The sequence below is a fragment of the Nerophis ophidion genome, linkage group LG26, assembly GCF_033978795.1.
Source record: "Nerophis ophidion isolate RoL-2023_Sa linkage group LG26, RoL_Noph_v1.0, whole genome shotgun sequence".
In the NCBI taxonomy this organism is placed as follows: domain Eukaryota; kingdom Metazoa; phylum Chordata; class Actinopteri; order Syngnathiformes; family Syngnathidae; genus Nerophis; species Nerophis ophidion.
In genome coordinates, this window is record NC_084636.1 from 22,361,612 (window position 1) to 22,381,326 (window position 19,715).

The 19,715-nt window shown below is 39.1% G+C and overlaps 1 protein-coding gene across 1 annotated transcript in view; it reads left to right on the top strand.

Annotated features, from left to right (window-relative positions):
• Window positions 1-19,091, top strand: part of LOC133543577 (potassium/sodium hyperpolarization-activated cyclic nucleotide-gated channel 1-like) — a 96,130-nt gene extending 77,039 nt beyond the window's left edge. Inside the window, exons 7-9 of the mRNA XM_061888232.1 lie at window positions 8,828-9,068; window positions 9,143-9,307; window positions 15,899-19,091. Of these exons, the coding sequence (XP_061744216.1) occupies window positions 8,828-9,068; window positions 9,143-9,307; window positions 15,899-16,821 (1,329 nt within the window). The 3' untranslated portion in view covers window positions 16,822-19,091. The remainder of the gene's footprint in view (window positions 1-8,827; window positions 9,069-9,142; window positions 9,308-15,898) is intronic.
• Window positions 19,092-19,715: the final 624 nt, after the last annotated feature.

Genomic DNA, 19,715 nt, shown 5'->3' on the forward strand with positions numbered 1-19,715 from the left:
TAACATGTTGGCGAAATTGTAAAAATAATCGGAGTTTTACTTAGCAAAATTATGACAAAGGTCATAATTTTACTCCAATTTTTACCCACTATTTTAACAAAAAAATTGGCACTTTGACAAGTCTGAATTTTATGACAAATGTCACCATTTTACATTAAAAAGTAATACTTTTACGAGAGAATATTTGCAATATTACAGAAACAGAAAGAATATGAGAAATTGTTCCCAATTTTGTAAGAAAAAAGTCGACACATTGTGAGAAACAGATTTTAGTTAATTTAATATTATGTTTTGTTTTTTTTTACTTCAAGTTATTACAGTATGTCTCCATATACATATTTATGTTTTTATTAATTTTCGCCAAAAGGGGCACATTTCAATTTCGTACACACACTTGTTATTACATATGTTGGCCAGAGGGAGAGAGCACTTCAAATTTTCACACTCACTTGTTATTTCATATGTTGACCAGGGGGGGAGCACTTTTAAAACCAATTTGAAAAATCCCTCCTTTTTAGGACCACCCTAATTTTGATAGATTTCACCACCAAGGGTGCAAATGAGGTCTCTATTATTTGTTTTTTGTAATGTGCTTAAGGCCGATGGCAAACGAGTCACGGACAACAGATGGCCCCTGTGCCGTACTTTGGGCAACCCAGCTGTAGAAACTAACTGTTGATGGCCACTATAGTCTTAGTACCGTAGTGTATTTGTTCATCCTATAGTCACATATGATGAAGTCGTCAAATCAGCTGTTAACCTCGCGGGTTTTTTCGGGTATCAATAGGGAAGTCCTTCTTTACCTTGTTTTATCATACATTGCTGCCTTAGCACCTGTCAATGTTTACTTTTGAATGCACATTAAATTAAAAAAAAACCTGACTTTGGAGCAATGTTCACAGACTCTAGTATTTGGCTCCCTATATGATGCAATGGTTTTCCGTATTGGGACGATGATATCGGTCCTAACTTGTTCACCGGTCCTCATATGGAAGCTACTTTTCCTTGTTGATGTCCCAAGAAGGGTAGAAATACAAGAACACACACACAAGCATGCACGTGCACACACATTTTGTATTTGCTACCTACTTGAGACCTCCAAATAATGCTTGCCTGTTTAGGACCACCCTTTCTAGATATATAAAGATTTGTATTTACAACATTATTAATGTATACATACAATGCAAATATTTTTTAAAAAAGCTGCTTGTTGGAATTTTACAAGAAAAAGGTCACAATTTCACAAGAAAAACTTAGAATTTTGGCAATATTAGAAAAAAAGTCGTAATTTTAGATCAAAATTTTAAGAGAAAAACGGAACATTTGTGCAATATTATGATAAAAGTTGTAATTTTTCTAAATAAAAGTCGCAATTTTACAAGCAAAGCTTAAAGTTTTGGCAATTTCATGAAAAGAGTTATAATTTTACTCGACAAAAGTCACAATTTTATAAGAAAGCTTTACCTTTGTGGCAATATTATAATAATAATCAGAATTTTACTTACAAAGTATTTTACTTACAAAGGTCATAATTGTACTCATATAATGTCACTATTTTACAAGAACAACACAAAAATTGGCAATATTGCGATAAAAGTCAGAATTTTATATGACAAATGTCACCATTTTCTATTAAAAAGTAATAACTTTTCATAAAGTCATAATTTTATGAGAACATTTTGCAATATTACTCAAACAAAAGGAATATGATCAATTGTTACCAATTTTATAAGAAAAAAAGTCGACACATTTTGAGGAAAAATACTGCTTTTAGTTAATTGATTTCTTTTTGTACTTTTGTTTGTCATTGGTTTTTAATCTTCATTATGTAGTTCGTTTTTACAGTATGCCTCTATATACAAATTTATTTTATTTTTTTGATTAATTTTGGCCAAAGGGGACACATTTAAATTTCTTACACACTTGTTATTTCATATGTTGACCAAAGAGGGAGAACTTTTAAAAACAACACAGTCAATTTGAAGAATCCCTCCTTTTTGGGACCATCCTAATTTTGATATATTTCACCACCAGGGGTGCAAATGAGACATTCTCTATTAGATGCAATGGTTTTACGTATTGGGCAGCACCGTTGCAGAGGGGTTAGTGCGTCTGCCTCACAATACGAAGGTCCTGAGTAGTCCTGGGTTCAATCCCGGGCTCGGAATCTTTCTGTGTGGAGTTTGCATGTTCTCCCCGTGACTGCGTGGGTTCCCTCCGGGTACTCCGGCTTCCTCCCACCTCCAGAAACATGCACCTGGGGATAGGTTGATTGGCAACACCAAATTGGCCCTAGTGTGTGAATGTGAGTGTGAATGTTGTCTGTCTATCTGTGTTGGCCCTGTGATGAGGAAGCGACTTGTCCAGGGTGTACACCGCTTTCCGCCCGATTGTAGCTGAGATAGGCACCAATGTCTCAAGAAGGGTAGAAATACAAGAACACACACACACTCTGCAAGTCATTATAATGTGCAGTCTTTTGATTCTGGCAAGCTGCCTAAATATTTATTTTCTATTTACACCTACTGTCACTGCATGTGTTGAATATGGCTACAATAATTAGGGTTGCACTTTTAAACGAGTTCTAGATTCATGGGTTATTTTTTTTTTTTACCTAAAAATAGAAACTGCTTTCGTCTCCCTGGACACTCGTAGTAAGCTTCAGATGGTAAATAGTAAATAAATGAGCAGCATACAAGCTGTCTTATGTAAACACACTTTCTAAATACAATATGTATTTTTTTGGGATAAATATGTTTGTTTAGACATGTTTAGAGTTCACCCAGTAAAATTCTGCAGTATGAGAATATGTATTAAGGACACATTAAAAAAAAGGGAAATAACATACTGCAGTGGATGTACATGCACTGCTGCTAGAAATTCCAAAAATAACGAGGAAAATGGTAATTTTACGAGAAAAAATACATTAACGAGCATTAAGTTGTCATGTAATTTTAATCAATCAATCAATCTTTATTTATATAGCCCTAAATCACAAATGTCTCAAAGGACTGTACAAACCATTACGACTACAATATCCTCGGAAGAACCCACAAAAGGGCAAGGAAAACTCACACTCAGTGGGCAGGGAGAATTCACATCCAGTGGGACGCCAGTGACAATGCTGACTATGAGAAACCTTGGAGAGGACCTCGGATGTGGGCAACCCCCCCACCCTCTAGGGGACCGAAAGCAATGGATGTCGAGCGGGTCCAACATGATACTGTGAAAGTTCAATCCATAGTGGCTCCAACACAGCCGCGAGAGTTCAGTTCAAAGCGGATCCAAGACAGGAAGAGGAAAAGGCAGTCTTGGTTGAATAAAGTTAATGAGAATAAAGTTGCAACATTACAGAAAAAGTCTGATTTAGTTTGTTGAAGAGAGGTTGCAAATTTTTTTAAATGTTCTACATTCTTTGCATGTTTTTTTAGAATAAAAATAATACAATTGTGAATATTTCTGTATAAAAAAATATTTAATTTTGTGAATTATACAAATATGTGACAAACTATTTTACGTCAAATTTATGAAGCTTTAATACAGTATCTAGATGGAAAATAACTCTCAATGTGATATGCTGATATTATAAACAATAATAATTTAATAGGAAAAAAATATATATATTTTTAGAAGAAATATAATAAAATTGTGAATATTTTTGTATGAAAAAAATATGGAATGTTGTGAATTATACAAATATGTGAAAAAAAACATTTTACATCAAATGTATGAAGTTCTTTTTACAGGATCTAAATGGAAAATAATTCTTAATGTTATATGTTGATATCATATGCAATAATAATTGAATTTAAAAAAAGAAAACTTTTTGAAAATAATACAATTGTGAATATTTTTGTATTAAAAAGATGTAATATGAATTATACAAATATGGGGAAAAAGACAATTTTAGGTCAAATTTATGAAGCTTCAATACAGTTTCTAGATGGAAAATAACTCTTAATTGTATATGCTAACATTATAAACAATAATAATTTAATTTCAAAATGTCAACATTTGAATAATTAAATACTATGGAAAACACTTTTTAAAAATAAATTAATAGAATAAAATTGCGAATATTTTTGTATACACAAAAGATGTAATTTTGTAAATGATGAAAAATATGTGAAAAAATTTAATTTTATGATATACTGATTTATGAAGCTTTAATACATTATGTAGATGGACAATGACTCTTAATGTTTATGCTAATATGATAACCAATAATAATTTAATAAGAAAAAAAGTCAACATTTAAGTAATAAAATACTATGGAAAAAATGTTTTCTTTAAAAGATTAATAGAATAAAATTGTGAATAATTTTGTATGAAAAAGATGTAATTTTGTGAATTATAAAAAAATATGTGAAAAAAGACAATTTTACATTATACGGATTTATGAATGCATTTGTATATTATACAGTATCTAGAGGGAAAATAACTCTTAATGTTATATCACAAACAATACTAATAAGAACAAAAAGACAACATTTAAATAATAAAATACTGTGGAAAAAACTTTTGAAAAACATTTATATAGAATTAAATTGTAAATAATTTTGTATGAAAAAAATATGTAATTTAGTGTATTATAAAAAATGTATACATCATGTTATTTGATGATATCATAAACAATAATAATTTAATGAGAACAAAAAGTCAACTTTTGAATAAGAAAAATACTGTGGAAAAAACTTTTTGAAAAAAAAATTATAGAACAAAATTTTGAATAATTCTGTGTATTATAAAAAAATACCTGAAAAAATAAAATTGTACCTTATACGGATTTCCATCCATCATCTTCCGCTTATCCAAGGTCGGGTCGCGGGGGCAGCAGCCTAAGCAGGGAAGCCCAGACTTCCCTATCTCCAGCCACTTCGTCTAGCTCTTCCCGGGGGATCCCGAGGCGTTCCCAGGCCAGGCGGGAGACATAGTCTTCCCAACGTGGCCTGGGTCTTCCCCGTGGCCTCCTACCAGCTGGACGTGCCCTAAACACATCCCTAGGGAGGCGTTCGGGTGGCATCCTGACCATATGTCCGAACCACTTCATCTGGCTCCTCTCGATGTGGAGGAGCAGCGGCTTTACGTTGAGCTCCTCCCGGATGGCAGAGCTTCTCACCCTATCTCTAAGGGAGAGCCCCGCCACCCGGCGGAGGAAACTCATTTCGGCCGCTTGTACCCGTGATCTTATCCTTTCGGTCATGACCCAAAGCTCATGACCATAGGTGAGGATGGGAACGTAGATCGACCGGTAAATTGAGAGCTTTGCCTTCCGGCTCAGCTCCTTCTTCACCACAACGGATCGATACAACGTCCGCATTACTGAAGACGCCGCACCAATCCGCCTGTCGATCTCACGATCCACTCTTCCCCCACTCGTGAACAAGACTCCTAGGTACTTGAACTCCTCCACTTGGGGCAGGGTCTCCTCCCCAACCCGGAGATGGCACTCCACCCTTTTCCGGGCGAGAACCATGGACTCGGACTTGGAGGTGCTGATTCTCATTCCGGTCGCTTCACACTCGGCTGCGAACCGATCCAGTGAGAGCTGAAGATCCCGGCCAGATGAAGCCATCAGGACTACATCATCTGCAAAAAGCAGAGACCTAATCCCGTGGCCACCAAACCGGAACCCCTCAACGCCTTGGCTGCGCCTAGAAATTCTGTCCATAAAAGTTATGAACAGAATCGGTGACAAAGGACAGCCTTGGCGGAGTCCAACCCTCACTGGAAACGTGTCCGACTTACTGCCAGCAATGCGGACCAAGCTCTGACACTGATCATACAGGGAGCGGACTGCCACAATAAGACAGTCCGATACCCCATACTCTCTGAGCACTCCCCACAAGACTTCCCGAGGGACACGGTCGAATGCCTTCTCCAAGTCCACAAAGCACATGTAGACTGGTTGGGCAAACTCCCATGCACCCTCAAGAACCCTGCCGATAGTATAGAGCTGGTCCACAGTTCCACGACCAGGACGAAAACCACACTGTTCCTCCTGAATCCGAGGTTCGACTATCCGGCGAAGCTTCCTCTCCAGTACACCTGAATAAACCTTACCGGGAAGGCTGAGGAGTGTGATCCCACGATAGTTGGAACACACCCTCCGGTCCCCCTTCTTAAAGAGAGGGACCACCACCCCGGTCTGCCAATCCAGAGGTACCGCCCCCGATGTCCACGCGATGCTGCAGAGTCTTGTCAACCAAGACAGCCCCACAGCATCCAGAGCCTTAAGGAACTCCGGGCGGATCTCATCCACCCCCGGGGCCTTCCCGCCGAGGAGCTTTTTAACTACCTCAGCGACCTCAGCCCCAGAAATAGGAGAGTCCACTACAGATTCCCCAGGCACCGCTTCCTCAAAGAAAGACGTGTTGGTGGGATTGAGGAGGTCTTCGAAGTATTCCCTCCACCGATCCACAACATCCGCAGTCGAAGTCAGCAGAACACCATCCGCACCATACACGGTGTTGATAGTGCACTGCTTCCCCTTCCTGAGGCGCCGTATGGTGGTCCAGAATCGCTTCGAAGCCGTCCGGAAGTCGTTTTCCATGGCTTCCCCGAACTCTTCACGAGTTTTTGCCTCCGCGACCGCTAAAGCTGCACACCGCTTGGCCCGTGGATGGATGGATGGATGGATGGATAAACACATTAATATTTGAATAATAAAATACTATGGAAAAAACTTTTTTTAAATAAATTTATAGAATAGAATTGTGAATATTTTTGTATGAACAAAAAATTTGATTTTGTAAATTATGGAAAATATGTGAAAAAAATAAATTTTACGTTACCCTGATTTATGAAGCTTTAATACATTATCAAGATGGACGATAACTCCCCCCCCCCCGTGACCCCAAAAGGGACAAGCGGTAGAAAATGGATGGATGGATTTGAATAATAAAATACTATAGAAAAAACTTTTAAAAAATACATTTATAGAATAAAATTGTGAATAATTTTGTATGAAAAAAAAATGAAATTTTGTGAATTATAAAAAAATGTGAAAAAAAGACAATTTTACTTTATACAAATTTATGAAACTTTTATGCAGTATCTAGATGGACAATAACTCTTAATTTTATATGCTAGTATTATAAACAATAATAATTTAATAAGTACAGAAAGTCAACATTTGAATATTAAAACAATATATTTTCAATTTATAAATTTATCCCAAAAAAAAACACAATTTGACAAAAATAAAATAAATGAAAATATACAATTGTAATATTGTAAGTTGTATTATGATGAGGAAGATGTAATTATCTTCAGAATAAAGTTGTAATATTTCAAGAAAAAAGTATGGATTTTATGAAAGGTTGCAACTTTAATAAGTCAAAGCCCAAAAAGTTACTTTACTAGACGAGGATACATGTTGCAAGAAAACGATTTAGCTTGGTTGGTACGACGGCCGTGCCAGCAATTTGTGGGTTCCAGGTTCGATCCCCGCTTTCGTTATCCTAGTCACTGCCATTGTGTCCTTGGGCAAGACACTTTTCTCACCTGCTCCCAGTGCCACCCACTAAAGATGTGCGGTTTGCGGTCTCATCCGTGGAATCCACGGATGAGACCGCGGGTCGGGCGGGTGACATAACGAAAAAATAGATTAGGACGGGTGGCGGTCGAACCATTCGGAAATATTTAATATACATAGTTAAGAGTTTGGCAACCTTTACCACTCAAAGAGCCTTTTTGACCTGTGTCACAAAGTGAAGAAGACAATAGGAGCCGCAAACATTCTCGCGAATATCTGCTGGCGGTCACCCAGTTAACGTGAATAAGGGCGTGCTATGAAGCCATTCCCTTTAACACCTTCTACAACATGTACACATTGATTGCAAGTCCAGCAACATGTTGTGTGTGGCTTCCGCGGACACACGCACATGACTGCAAGGCATACTGGGTGATACAGAGTACACTGATGGTTGTGATATAAACAACTTTAACACTCTTACTAATATGCGTCACAGTGTGAAGCCACACCAAACAAGAATGACAAACACATTTCGGGAGAACATCCTCACAGTAACACAACATAAACGCGACACCACAAATACCCAGAATCCTTTGCACCCATGACTATACCAGACTATATTATACACCCCCGCTAGCACCAAACCGTCGGTAAGGTGGGCGGGGGCGTATAATATAGTCAGGAAGAGTCATGGATGCAAAGGATTCTGGGTATTTGTTGTGTTGCGTTTATGTTGGTTTATGATGGTTAAATCACAACCATCAGTGTACTCTGTGTCACTCAGTATGCCTTGCAGTCGTGTGCGTGTATCTGCGGAAGTCACATACAACTTGTTGCTGGACTGGCAAGCAGTTTTTACATGTTGTAGAAGGCGTCAAAGACGATGGCTTCATTGCACGCCCTTATTCATGTTATCTGGATGAGCACCAGCAAATGTTTGCGGCTACCATTTACTTTACTCTGTGACACGGGTCAAAATAGCTCTTTGAGTGGTAAAGGTTGCCGACCCCTGATATATATCAACGGGCGGGTGGCGGGCGGTTGCAGTTTTGATAAAATGTTGGTTCGGGTGGATGGCGGGTAGATGACGACTTTAACGATGCGGTTGCGGATGATATAATTGCCTATTCGCGCATCTCTACCACCCACACTGGTTTAATTGGAACTTAGATATTGGGTTTCACTATGTAAAGTGTGTCACTAGAGAAAAGCGCTATATAAATATAATTCACTTCACTACTATAAGTACTACAAATGACGAGTACATTATAATGTTAGAAGAAAAAGTGTGACATTTACGTGCATGAAGTTGTAATATAAATTCTGCTTCCAATCAAATGACGTCGCCAGGAAATTGTCAACTTCAACTGCCGCAAGCTGGTGGCGACCATGCCGCTGTTCGCCAACGCCGACCCCAATTTTGTGACGGCCATGCTGACCAAGCTGAGGTTTGAGGTCTTCCAGCCGAGCGACTACATCGTGCGAGAGGGCACCATCGGCAAGAAGATGTACTTCATCCAGCATGGCGTGGTCACCGTGCTGACCAAAGGCAGCGTGGGCATGAAGCTGATTGACGGCTCCTACTTCGGAGGTAGAGGATGGTTACACCTGATGACAGGTCACCATGTTGGCTTTTTCTCACCATCTCTCCTGTGGTGTGGACAGAAATCTGTCTGCTGACTCGAGGCCGACGGACGGCCAGCGTGCGGTCGGACACCTACTGCCGCCTGTACTCGCTCTCTGTGGACAATTTCAATGAGGTCCTGGAGGAGTATCCCATGATGAGGCGGGCATTCGAGACCGTCGCCATTGACAGACTTGACAGGATAGGTGAGAATGGGAATATTTTCAAAAACACCACAAAACCCAAAACCAGTGAAGTTGGCACGTTGTGTAATTCGTGAATAAAAACAGAATACAATGATTTGCAAACCCTTTTCAACTTATATTCAATTGAATAGACTAAGACAAGATATTTAATGTTCAAACTGAGAAACATATATATTTTTTTTGCAAATAATCATTAACTTTTAATTTAATGACAGCAACACATTGCAAAAAAGTTGGCACAAGGGCATTTTTACCACTGTGTTACATGGCCTTTCCTTTTAACAACACTCAGTTGGGTGTTGTTGATAAATGGGTGTTGTTGATAGATGGCTTTCACTTTGCATAGTAAAGTTAAAGTTAAAAAGTTAAAATACCACGGATAGTCACACACACACACACACACAAAGAGTGGTGAAATTACTCTCTCCGTTTGACCCATTCCCTTGTTCCACCCCCCTGGGAGGTGAGGGGAGCACCAGTGGCTGCGGTCGTGAATCATTTTCAATCAATCATCAATTAGTGTTTATTTATATAGCCCTAAATCACAAGTGTCTCAAACGGCTGCACAAGCCACAATGACAATCCTCGGTTCAGAGCCCACATCCGGCCAAGGAAAAACTCAACCCGGTGGGATGACAATGAGTAACCTTGGAGAGAACCGCAGTCACAAGGGAGAGGGGGGCAGAGCAGAAAAGAAAAGAAATGGCAGATCAACTGGTCTAAAAAGGGGGTCTATTTAAAGGCCAGAGTATACAAATGAGTTTTAAGATGGGACTTAAATGCTTCTACTGAGGTAGCATCTCTAATTGTTACTAGGAGGGCATTTCAGAGTACCGGGTATTTAACCCCCAATTCCAACAATTGATGCTGAGTGCCAAGCAGGGTAATGGGTCCCATTTTAATATTCTTTGATATGACTCGGCCGGGGTTTGAACTCACAACCTACAGATCTTAGGGCGGACACCAACTACAAGTCCACTGGGCAGGTAGAGTTTTAACTTACAGATGTAGCCACAAACTATATTTACTGACAGTGGTTTTCTGAAGTGTTCCTGAGCCCATGCGGTGATCTCCTTTACAAACTGATGTCGCTTTTTGATGCAATACAGCCTGAGGGATCAAAGGTCTGTGATATCATCGCTTACGTGCAGTGATTTCTCCAGGTTCTCTGAATCTTTTGATATTATGGACCGTAGATGGTAAAATCCCTAAATTCCTTGCAATAACTCGTTGAGAAATGTTGTTCATAAACTGTTCAACAATTTGCTCACGCATTTGTTTGCAAAGTGGTGATCCTTGTTTGTGAATGACTGAGCATTTCATGGAAGCTGCTTTTATTCCCAATCATGGCACCCACCTGTTCCCAATTAGCCCGTTCACCTGTGGGATGCTCCACATAAGTGTTGGATGAGCATTCCTCAACTTTTTCAGTCTTTTTTGCCACTTGTGCCAGCTTTTTTGAAACATGTTGCAGGCATCAAATTCCAAATGAGCTAATATTATCAAAAAAAACTAAGTTTTACAGTTAAACGTTAAATTTCTTGTCTCTGCAGTCTATTCAATTGAATATAGGTTGGAAAGGATTTGCAAATCATTGTATTCTGTTTTTATTTACGATTTACACAACATGCCAACTTCACTGGTTTTGGGTTTTATACATGAACATTTTTCATAAAATAATTAAGATTAAATACAATGGTAAATTTATCATTTTAGAATAACAAAATAATTGTATGAGACAAGAAAACAACACAATTTTACAAAAATAAAGAATAGTCCTTTTTTTTTGTTTTTACCTTTTTTTAGTTGAATAAAAGTTGTAATATCAGAAACTCTGTCTGTCTAGTAACCTGAATTCTAACCCTAACCCTTATATGTTCCACTAGTGTACAAATAACTCTAAATTAAGTCTTTTTTCCTCTAATAAGCAACTAATTAATGGTGAATATGTTCCCCATACTAAAGTGTTACCAAGGTTATTTATTGCATTTGTTCACAAAAACAATATGGCAAAGGTAAAAAAATAAATTAAAAAAATTCCCAAGGTAGAAATACTAAATAATTTACAGAATTTGTAGGTGTTAAACTGTACAGCAACAACATGATTCGATATATGATCTTCAGTATTTTACGTTTAAAGACTTCTTTTTTAATGAGGTATCTTTAAAAAAAATAAGTCTTCCCTGATAGGAAAAAGACACTGGTAGTTTTTCTATTATTTTGTCAAAATAATTAGGGACAAGTGGTAAAAAATGAATTATTAAACTACTTGTTCATTTACTGTTAATATCTGCTTACTTTCTCTATGACATATTCTATCTACACTTCTGTTAAAATATAATAATCACTTATTCTTCTGTTGTTTGAATACTTTACATTAGTTTTGGAAGATACCACACATTTGGGTATAAATCCGATACCAAGTCGTTACAGGATCAAAGACTTAAACATGGATCTCGTTTGTTTGGAGTTTGCTGCAAAAAAACGGTCACGTTTGCTCACAATGATGACCCCTTTCTTCACATATTTACCAAAAATGATTATTCACTCGCCTCCCATCTGTTGCCATAGCAGCCACATTCCGCACGTGAGCAGCAGCCGGTCAGTTGGCATATTTAGAGGCTAATCAACCAAATGCACTTTGTGAAAGATAATCATTTACCGTGCATGCTATTGTGTTAGGTGGTTGGGGTAGGGGGGAGAATGGCCTCGATCAAACAGATGTGCTGAGAATACAAAATATGACAAATATCGACACAATCAATCGATGCATCCCACCATAAATTAATGTGCCCAAACCCACGTCTCCGCCATTCTTCTCAGTGTTCAAAAGCCTTAAAGTTTGCACCGTGACTATGGATGCTTATGAAGAATTCATACACACGCTCATCCCTCTCACGTGCTTTGTTCCCTTAACCTCAGAACCTCGCTGTGTCCGACCTTTATGACACACTTACCCTCATGCACACTGGCGATAACGGTATAATTAATGACTTGGCAGCACAAGATAAGAACTCGTTGGTATTATATTCAGGAAAAGTTGTCATAGGCAAGAGGTCAGCAAAAGAGACATTTTGTCCCATTTCTCACCATAATACAAGTAGTCTGGTGTCACAAAATATCATACATGTGTGATGACTGTATTAAGCTGATCGTATATATTTGTACCATGAATTGATTAACGTGGACCCCGACTTAAAAAAGTTGAACAACTTATTCGGGTGTTACCATTTAGTGTTATTTTTGCCATTTTAATTTTTACAGTACCACATAAGATATGTTTTAATTGATTTTTAAATGCGCCAGATAATAACCCGTTTTGTACACTCTTGATGTGATTCAATGCTCAGTAGGCCGGAAATGTGTTCCTGTACAGCAGGGGTCACCAATCTTTTTGAAACCAAGAGCTACTTCTTGGGTACTGATCAATGCGAAGGGGTACCAGTTTCACACACACTTAAATAAATTGCCAGAAATAGCCAATTTGCTCAATTTACCTTTAATAAATACATCTATATATATATATAAAAATGGGTATTTCTGTCTGTCATTCCGCCGTACATTTTTTTTTCCTTTTATGGAAGGTTTTTTGTAGAGAATAAATGATGAAGAAAACACTTAATTGATTGGTTTAAAAGAGGAGAAAACACGAAACAAATGAAAATAACATTTTGAAACATAGTTTATCTTCAATTTCGACTCTTTAAAATTCAAAATTCAACCGAAAAAAATGAATAGAAAAACCAGCTAATTCGAATCTTTTGGAAAAAAATAATTTATGGAACATCATTAATAATTTTTCCTGATTAAGATTAATTTTAGAATTTTGACGACATGTTTCAAATAGGTTAAAATCCACTTTGAAATTAGATTTAAATTTGATTCTACAGATTTTCTAGATTTGCCATAATATTTTTTTTGAATTTGAATCATAATAAGTCTGAAGAAATATTTCACAAATTTTCTTCGTCGAAAAAACAGAAGCTAAAATGAAGAATTGAATTAAAATGTATTTATTATTCTTTACAATAATAATAAAAAAATACTTGAACATTGATTTAAATTGTCAGGAAAGAAGAGGAAGGAATTTAAAAGATAAAAAGGTATATGTGTTTAAAAATCCTAAAATCATTTTTAAGGTTGTATTTTTTCTGTAAAATTGTCTTTCCGAAAGTTATAAGAAGCAAAGTAAAAAAATAAATGAATTTATTTAAACAAGTGAAGACCAAGTCTTTAAAATATTTTCTTGGATTTTTAAAATTCTATTTAAGTTTTGTCTCTATTAGAATTAAAAATGTCGAGCAAAGCGAGACCAGCTTGATGGTAAATAAATAAAATTTAAAAAATAGAGGCAGCTCACTGGTAAGTGCTGCTATTTGAGCTATTTTTAGAACAGGCCAGCGGGCGACTCATCTGATCCTTTTGGGCGACCTGGTGCCCGCGGGCACCGCGTTGGTGACCCCTGTTGTAGAGTATTTCTCCAGCAAAGACCTTGTCGTGACATCAATTATGGTATTTCGAGAGGTAATTATTGAAGTCGGACATCACTAAAAGCCAAGGTGGGAAACCCACGGCCTGCCACTGCTATTAAATGTAAAATATTAGATATTTAATCATTTGACAATGTTAATTTATTACCACAGGAACACACAAAAAGGTACCGAAAATATACCGTTCAGTACTGGTATGGATTTCTAGGTACCAGGAATTGGTACCAAATGTGAACGGTACCTATCTCTGTCTGTAGGCCTACTGGTACTTTGAAATAAATGATAACTTTTCTGAAAATGCAGAGTGCTTCATTTGAAAATTACTTTTAATGTTCTATTTATAGTTGTTTAGATTACCAATTTGGATTACTGCACGGGTCCTAGAAGTAGACTATCACTCGTGTCTCAGTCAGTAAACTCAATAGGACACCAGCATGGAAACATAGGTTGAGACTATTCAGACAAAGATTTTCCATTCAAATTATTGTTTGTTTGCCCAACCAGTCTACATGTGCTTTGTGGACTTGGTGAAGGCATTCGACCGTGTCCCTCGGGAAGTCTTGTGGGGAGTGCTCAGAGAGTATGGGGTATCGGACTGTCTGATTGTGGCGGTCCGCTCCCTGTATGATCAGTGTCAGAGCTTGGTCCGCATTGCCGGCAGTAAGTCGGACACGTTTCCAGTGAGGGTTGGACTCTGTCAAGGCTGCCCTTTGTCACCGATTCTGTTCATAATTTTTATGGACAGAATTTCTAGGCGCAGTCAAGGCGTTGAGGGGATCCGGTTTGGTGGCTGCAGGATTAGGTCCCTGCTTTTTGCAGATGATGTGGTCCTGATGGCTTCATTTGGCCAGGATCTTCAGCTCTCACTGGTTCGGTTCGCAGCCGAGTTTGAACCGACCGGGATGAGAATCAGCACCTCCAAGTCCGAGTCTATGGGTGGAGTGCCATCTCCGGGTTGGGGAGGAGACCCTGCCCCCAAGTGGAGGAGTTCAAGTACCTAGGAGTCTTGTTCACGAGTGAGGAAACAGTGGATCGTGAGATCGACAGGCGGATCAGTGCGGCGTCTTCAGTAATGCGGACGCTATATCGATCCGTTGTGGTGAAGAAGGAGCTGAGGCGGAAGGCAAAGCTCTCAATTTACCGGTCGATCTATGTTCCCATCCTAACCTATGGTCATGAGCTTTGGGTTATGACCGAAAGGACAAAATCACGGGTACAAGCGGCCAAAATGAGTTTCCTCCGCCGGGTGGGGGGCCTCTCCCTTAGAGATAGGGTGAAAAGCTCTGCCATCCGGGGGGACCTCAAAGTAAAGTCCCTGCTCCTCCACATCGAGAGGAGTCAGATGAGGTGGTTCGGGCACCCGAACGCCTCCCTAGGGAGGTGTTTAGGGCCACAGGGAAGACCCAGAACACGTTGGAAAGACTGTCTACCGGCTGGCCTGGGAAAGCCTCGGGATCCCCCGGGAAGAGCTGGATGAAGTGGCTGGGGAGAGGAAAGTCTGGGCTTCCCTACTTAGGCTGCTGCCCCCGCTACCCGACCTCGGATAAGCGGAAGAAGATGGATGGATTATTGATCTGAGAATGTTAGTTGAATTCAAATACATATTCCGTTATTGCTGCCTGCAGTTAAGAATGACTTTATTACTCAAATCTAGGCTCTTCTTCAGAATAGCTCTGTGACATGAATTCATCACCGTCAACCTCTCGGGCTTAATCCACATTTGCGCCGTAAAAAAAAAAACGAATAATGAGTGTTACCAGACAGGTGTCCGGGCGTCCTCTAAGGACAATAATTGTCAGCTGTAGCTTGAGGATCAGCTACAGCTTTCTCTTCGACTCCTGAAACCCTGTAGACAAACAAGAAAAGCATTAACCCAAAACCTCTGAAAAATACACCACATGGTGCTTTTATGAAACCCCAAAAGTGTGACTGCCTTAAGTCATATTGACTTGAAATGTTTCACCCATTGTAACTTCAGGATGTTTCGGCAAATTACCACAACATTTGAGACTGAAATCCAAAACTTATGACCACAACTCATAGACGTTTTCCCTAATGTCATTCATTCAGTCATTCACACCCTTCTCCCGTCTCATTCCAGGCAAGAAGAACTCCATCTTGATACACAAAGTCCAACACGATCTGAACTCCGGGGTGTTCAACAACCGCGAGAATGAGATGATCCAGGAAATCGTCAAATACGATCGAGAAATGGTTCAGCAGGTGGATGTACCGCAATCTCACCCACCGCTTACCATAACGCCTCCTCTCCATGGCGAGGTTTTTACCCTGTCGGAATCCTCTTTGCAGCCCCCAAATTCTGCAATTGGCACTCTGCAGCAAGCTGTAGCTATGAACTTTTGTCCACCAGTGCAAGGGAAGTCTCCCAGGATGTTGAGGCGATTGCAGGTGATGCAAAATCTATCGAGCCCAGCCTCGGCTTCTCCATTGCAGTCTCAGCTCTTTAGTGCAGGTACCTTTGCGCCAGGCCTATCCAACACTCCTGTCCAGAGCCCCCTTGCGGTTGGAGGTCGTTCCTTCCCTTATGGATCCAGCTTTCAGGCTAGTCCTGCCACAGGCTCCCAGCTGTCTTTGGTCCAGCAAAACATCCCAAGCCCTGCACATAGACTGAGTACGCATAAGAGCACCCATTCCTTGCCGATGGAGAGTCTTACCCAGGACTCCAGGGCGCTGTCGGCCTCTCAACCCTCACTGCCACACGAAGGGATGCACCCAGGAGCACCCAGCCCGCCACAGTCTCCAAGAGTATCTTCTACTTCCATTGGACCAGCTCAGACTCCATTAAGTCATGCAGGCATCCGCAGTGCAATGCCCCACAGGATTGTGCTGCCCCACCAGATGTCTGTGGGAGCCTTCCCTGTGGCATCCACACAGGGATTTAGCATTGGTGCGGGGTTTGCATTACCTACTGGAGACTTAGTACTACCGAAAAAGGACTCCGTTGGGAGCCTTCCCGAGACAGAGCAGATTAAAGTCCGATCCAGGTTATCCTCAAACTTGTAAGTCCGCTAAGGGCTGGACATCAGGAACAAGAGCTGCTCCACCTCTTCCAGATTCTCCAGTTGGACAAGGTGAATGTATGAGCAAGAGAGTAGACTCGAATGGCTTTTAAAATACTATGAAATCAGCTGTATTGAGTTGTTTCTGCATACAGAACCTTAGAAGCATATTAGCATCTTCCCAAACTTGCCTCCTTTATATAAGGTAGTTCACAATGTATGCCTAACTACTACACTTTGATAGTGGTCTAGAGTAATAGCAGGAAATGGCCTCTGATGTCTGTAGTTTTAAACTCTTTGTACCACCCGGATGTGTTCCCTTAGCATACCCTAAAAATACAGTATACATATGTAGGTCAATCCTCTACGTAAGTGCAATGGCCATCTATAACATCACCCATTTTCAACGGAGATTGAGTCTTGATAATACTATAGTTAGAAACTCTATTTTTGTAACATTGTTGGCTTAATTTGCAGGACTTCTCCCTTCAAAATTACGGTGGAACCCCAAAGTCATACATTTTACAATCGGAATACATTTTCAGATGTCTCACAAATCTTCAGATTTTCAACTACTGCCGCTCAAGGGGGTCTCCAGCTTGTTGCTTGCTAACTATACCTAGGTCGTTCACACTGTCTGAGTAGCTTGCGAGAGCGTTCAAAATCAACTGAACAGGCTAAGTCAACAATTTAGGCTTAGGGTCACTGAATCTCACATGATATGGCCAGGGACACCAAAGCTTGCTTGAGGCATCCATTGACTAAACAACGGAAGTCCAATGGAACATCAACCTTACACAAGGTGCAACAAAATAAGCTATTCAAATATATAAACTGTTAAAAACGAACCATGCGTTAACAAACTGTAAGTATCAGTGTATTTACTTCCTGTTGAGGCTTTGTGTAATTGTTAGATTTCCCTGTAGAAGTAGTTGTTCGCAGTACATGCTGCATGTTAAGTTTGCTGCGTGATGATTGTAGTGTTATTGTTATTTTGTATTTTCCGACATAGTGAATGGCATTTCAAGTTTGTCTCCAAGTGCTTTTTCCAATTGCCGGTTAGTTGCTGGTTGCTTGATGGTCCTCAAGCGAAGTTGATGTACAGTAGAGGCCAAAAGTTTGGACACACCTTCTCAATTCAATGTGTTTTCTCTATTTTCATAACTATCTACTTTACATTGTAGATGGTCACTGAAGGCATCAAAACTATGACACTTGTGAAGTGGAAAACCATTTCAGGTGACTACCTCTTGAAGCTCATTGAGAGAATGCCAAGAGTGTGCAAAGCAGTATTCAGAGCAAAGGGTGGCTATTTTGAAGAAACTAGAATATAAAACCTGTTTTCAGTTATTTCACCTTTTTTCGAGTACATAACTCCACATGTGTTAATTCGTAGTTTTGATGCCTTCAATGACAATCTACAATGTAAAAAGTAATGAAAATAAAGAAAACACATTAAATGAGGAGAAATTGTGTCCAAACTTTTGGCCTGTACTATATATATATATGTATATCCATGTATATATATATATGTATATATCTTATAATATATATCCAATTATGTACTGTAGATAAGCTACAGTCTCTGAAAATGACTTTTATCCACTTGCATTTAAGAATACATGCAAACATACAAAATATGCATTGAGAGTTTTAATTATGTCTTTATGCAATAATCTAAAGCAGGCCTGGGTAATTATTTTGACTCAGGGGCCACATTTAGAGAAAAAAATGTGTCTGGGGGCCGGTATATCTATTTTCAGGTAAACTAATACAAAACCTCACCATAATGGCTGATAGAATTCTAAAAAGGTTATGACAGATCGCCTTAATAAAACGTAATGGAATGTTCATTTTTTTCTATGAACGATAAAACACTGAATATTGACAACATTTGAATGTCACACCCCCTTTCGATCGACATATTTTACAATCAAGTGAAATGCAACAAACGGTGAAATATGAACGCTAAGGGTACAAAATAAACCCACCAACAATCTGATTTAGCTAATATTTGCTGAATTTCCCCCAGGGATTCATAAAGTACTTTCTGTTCTATTCTATTCTGTTCTATTCTATTCTATATATCACTAAGATTTAGAACTCTGTTGTGAAAATCTTCTTCCGCGTCTGTGGAAACGCTTCCCGCCCACACTTCTTGGTGCCTCTTCTGAGCTGCTGTGACTTAGATCAATGGTCCCCAACCTTTTTATTTTATTTGTCATGAAAAAGGGAGGTTTTTGTCACAAAAAAAGGTTTTTGGGTTGTGGCACTATTTGTAAGTGTATCTTGTGTTTTTTATGTTGATTTAATTAAAAAAAACAAAAAAAAAAAACAATTAAAATTAAAAAAATATAATTATAAAAAATTATTCTGCGGCCCGGTACCAATCGGGCCAAGGCCTGGTGGTTGGGGACCACTGACTTAGATGACCACAGTAACTAATTAGATTACCATAGTAACCGGTATATCATCCATTAGCACAGATTCCAACCATTAAAATACTTTGTATAGTTCAAGACTTACGGTCATTAGAAAACATCACTGCACATCATAAGGGCACCTAGAAGTTCCATCCTATATTTGGGAATGTCCGGCGGGCCAGATTGAAAAGCTCAATGGGCCGCTTGTGGCCCCCAGGCCTTAATTTGACCAGATCTGATCTAAAGGAATACCGCAGAGAAGTACTTTTTTTTTTCCAAAAATAATACATTCTTCTTTTAATACACTGAGTTGACAAAATACATCAAATAAAGAAAACACATCTCCAAACTTTTGGGTTAGGGTTAGGGGTTCGAGTTAGTATGTAGTATGACCATCTCTTGCCACAACACTCCAAGACATGCCAAGATGATACATACAGTCGGAAGAGAATTCATATGGCTCAATTTGTCGCAG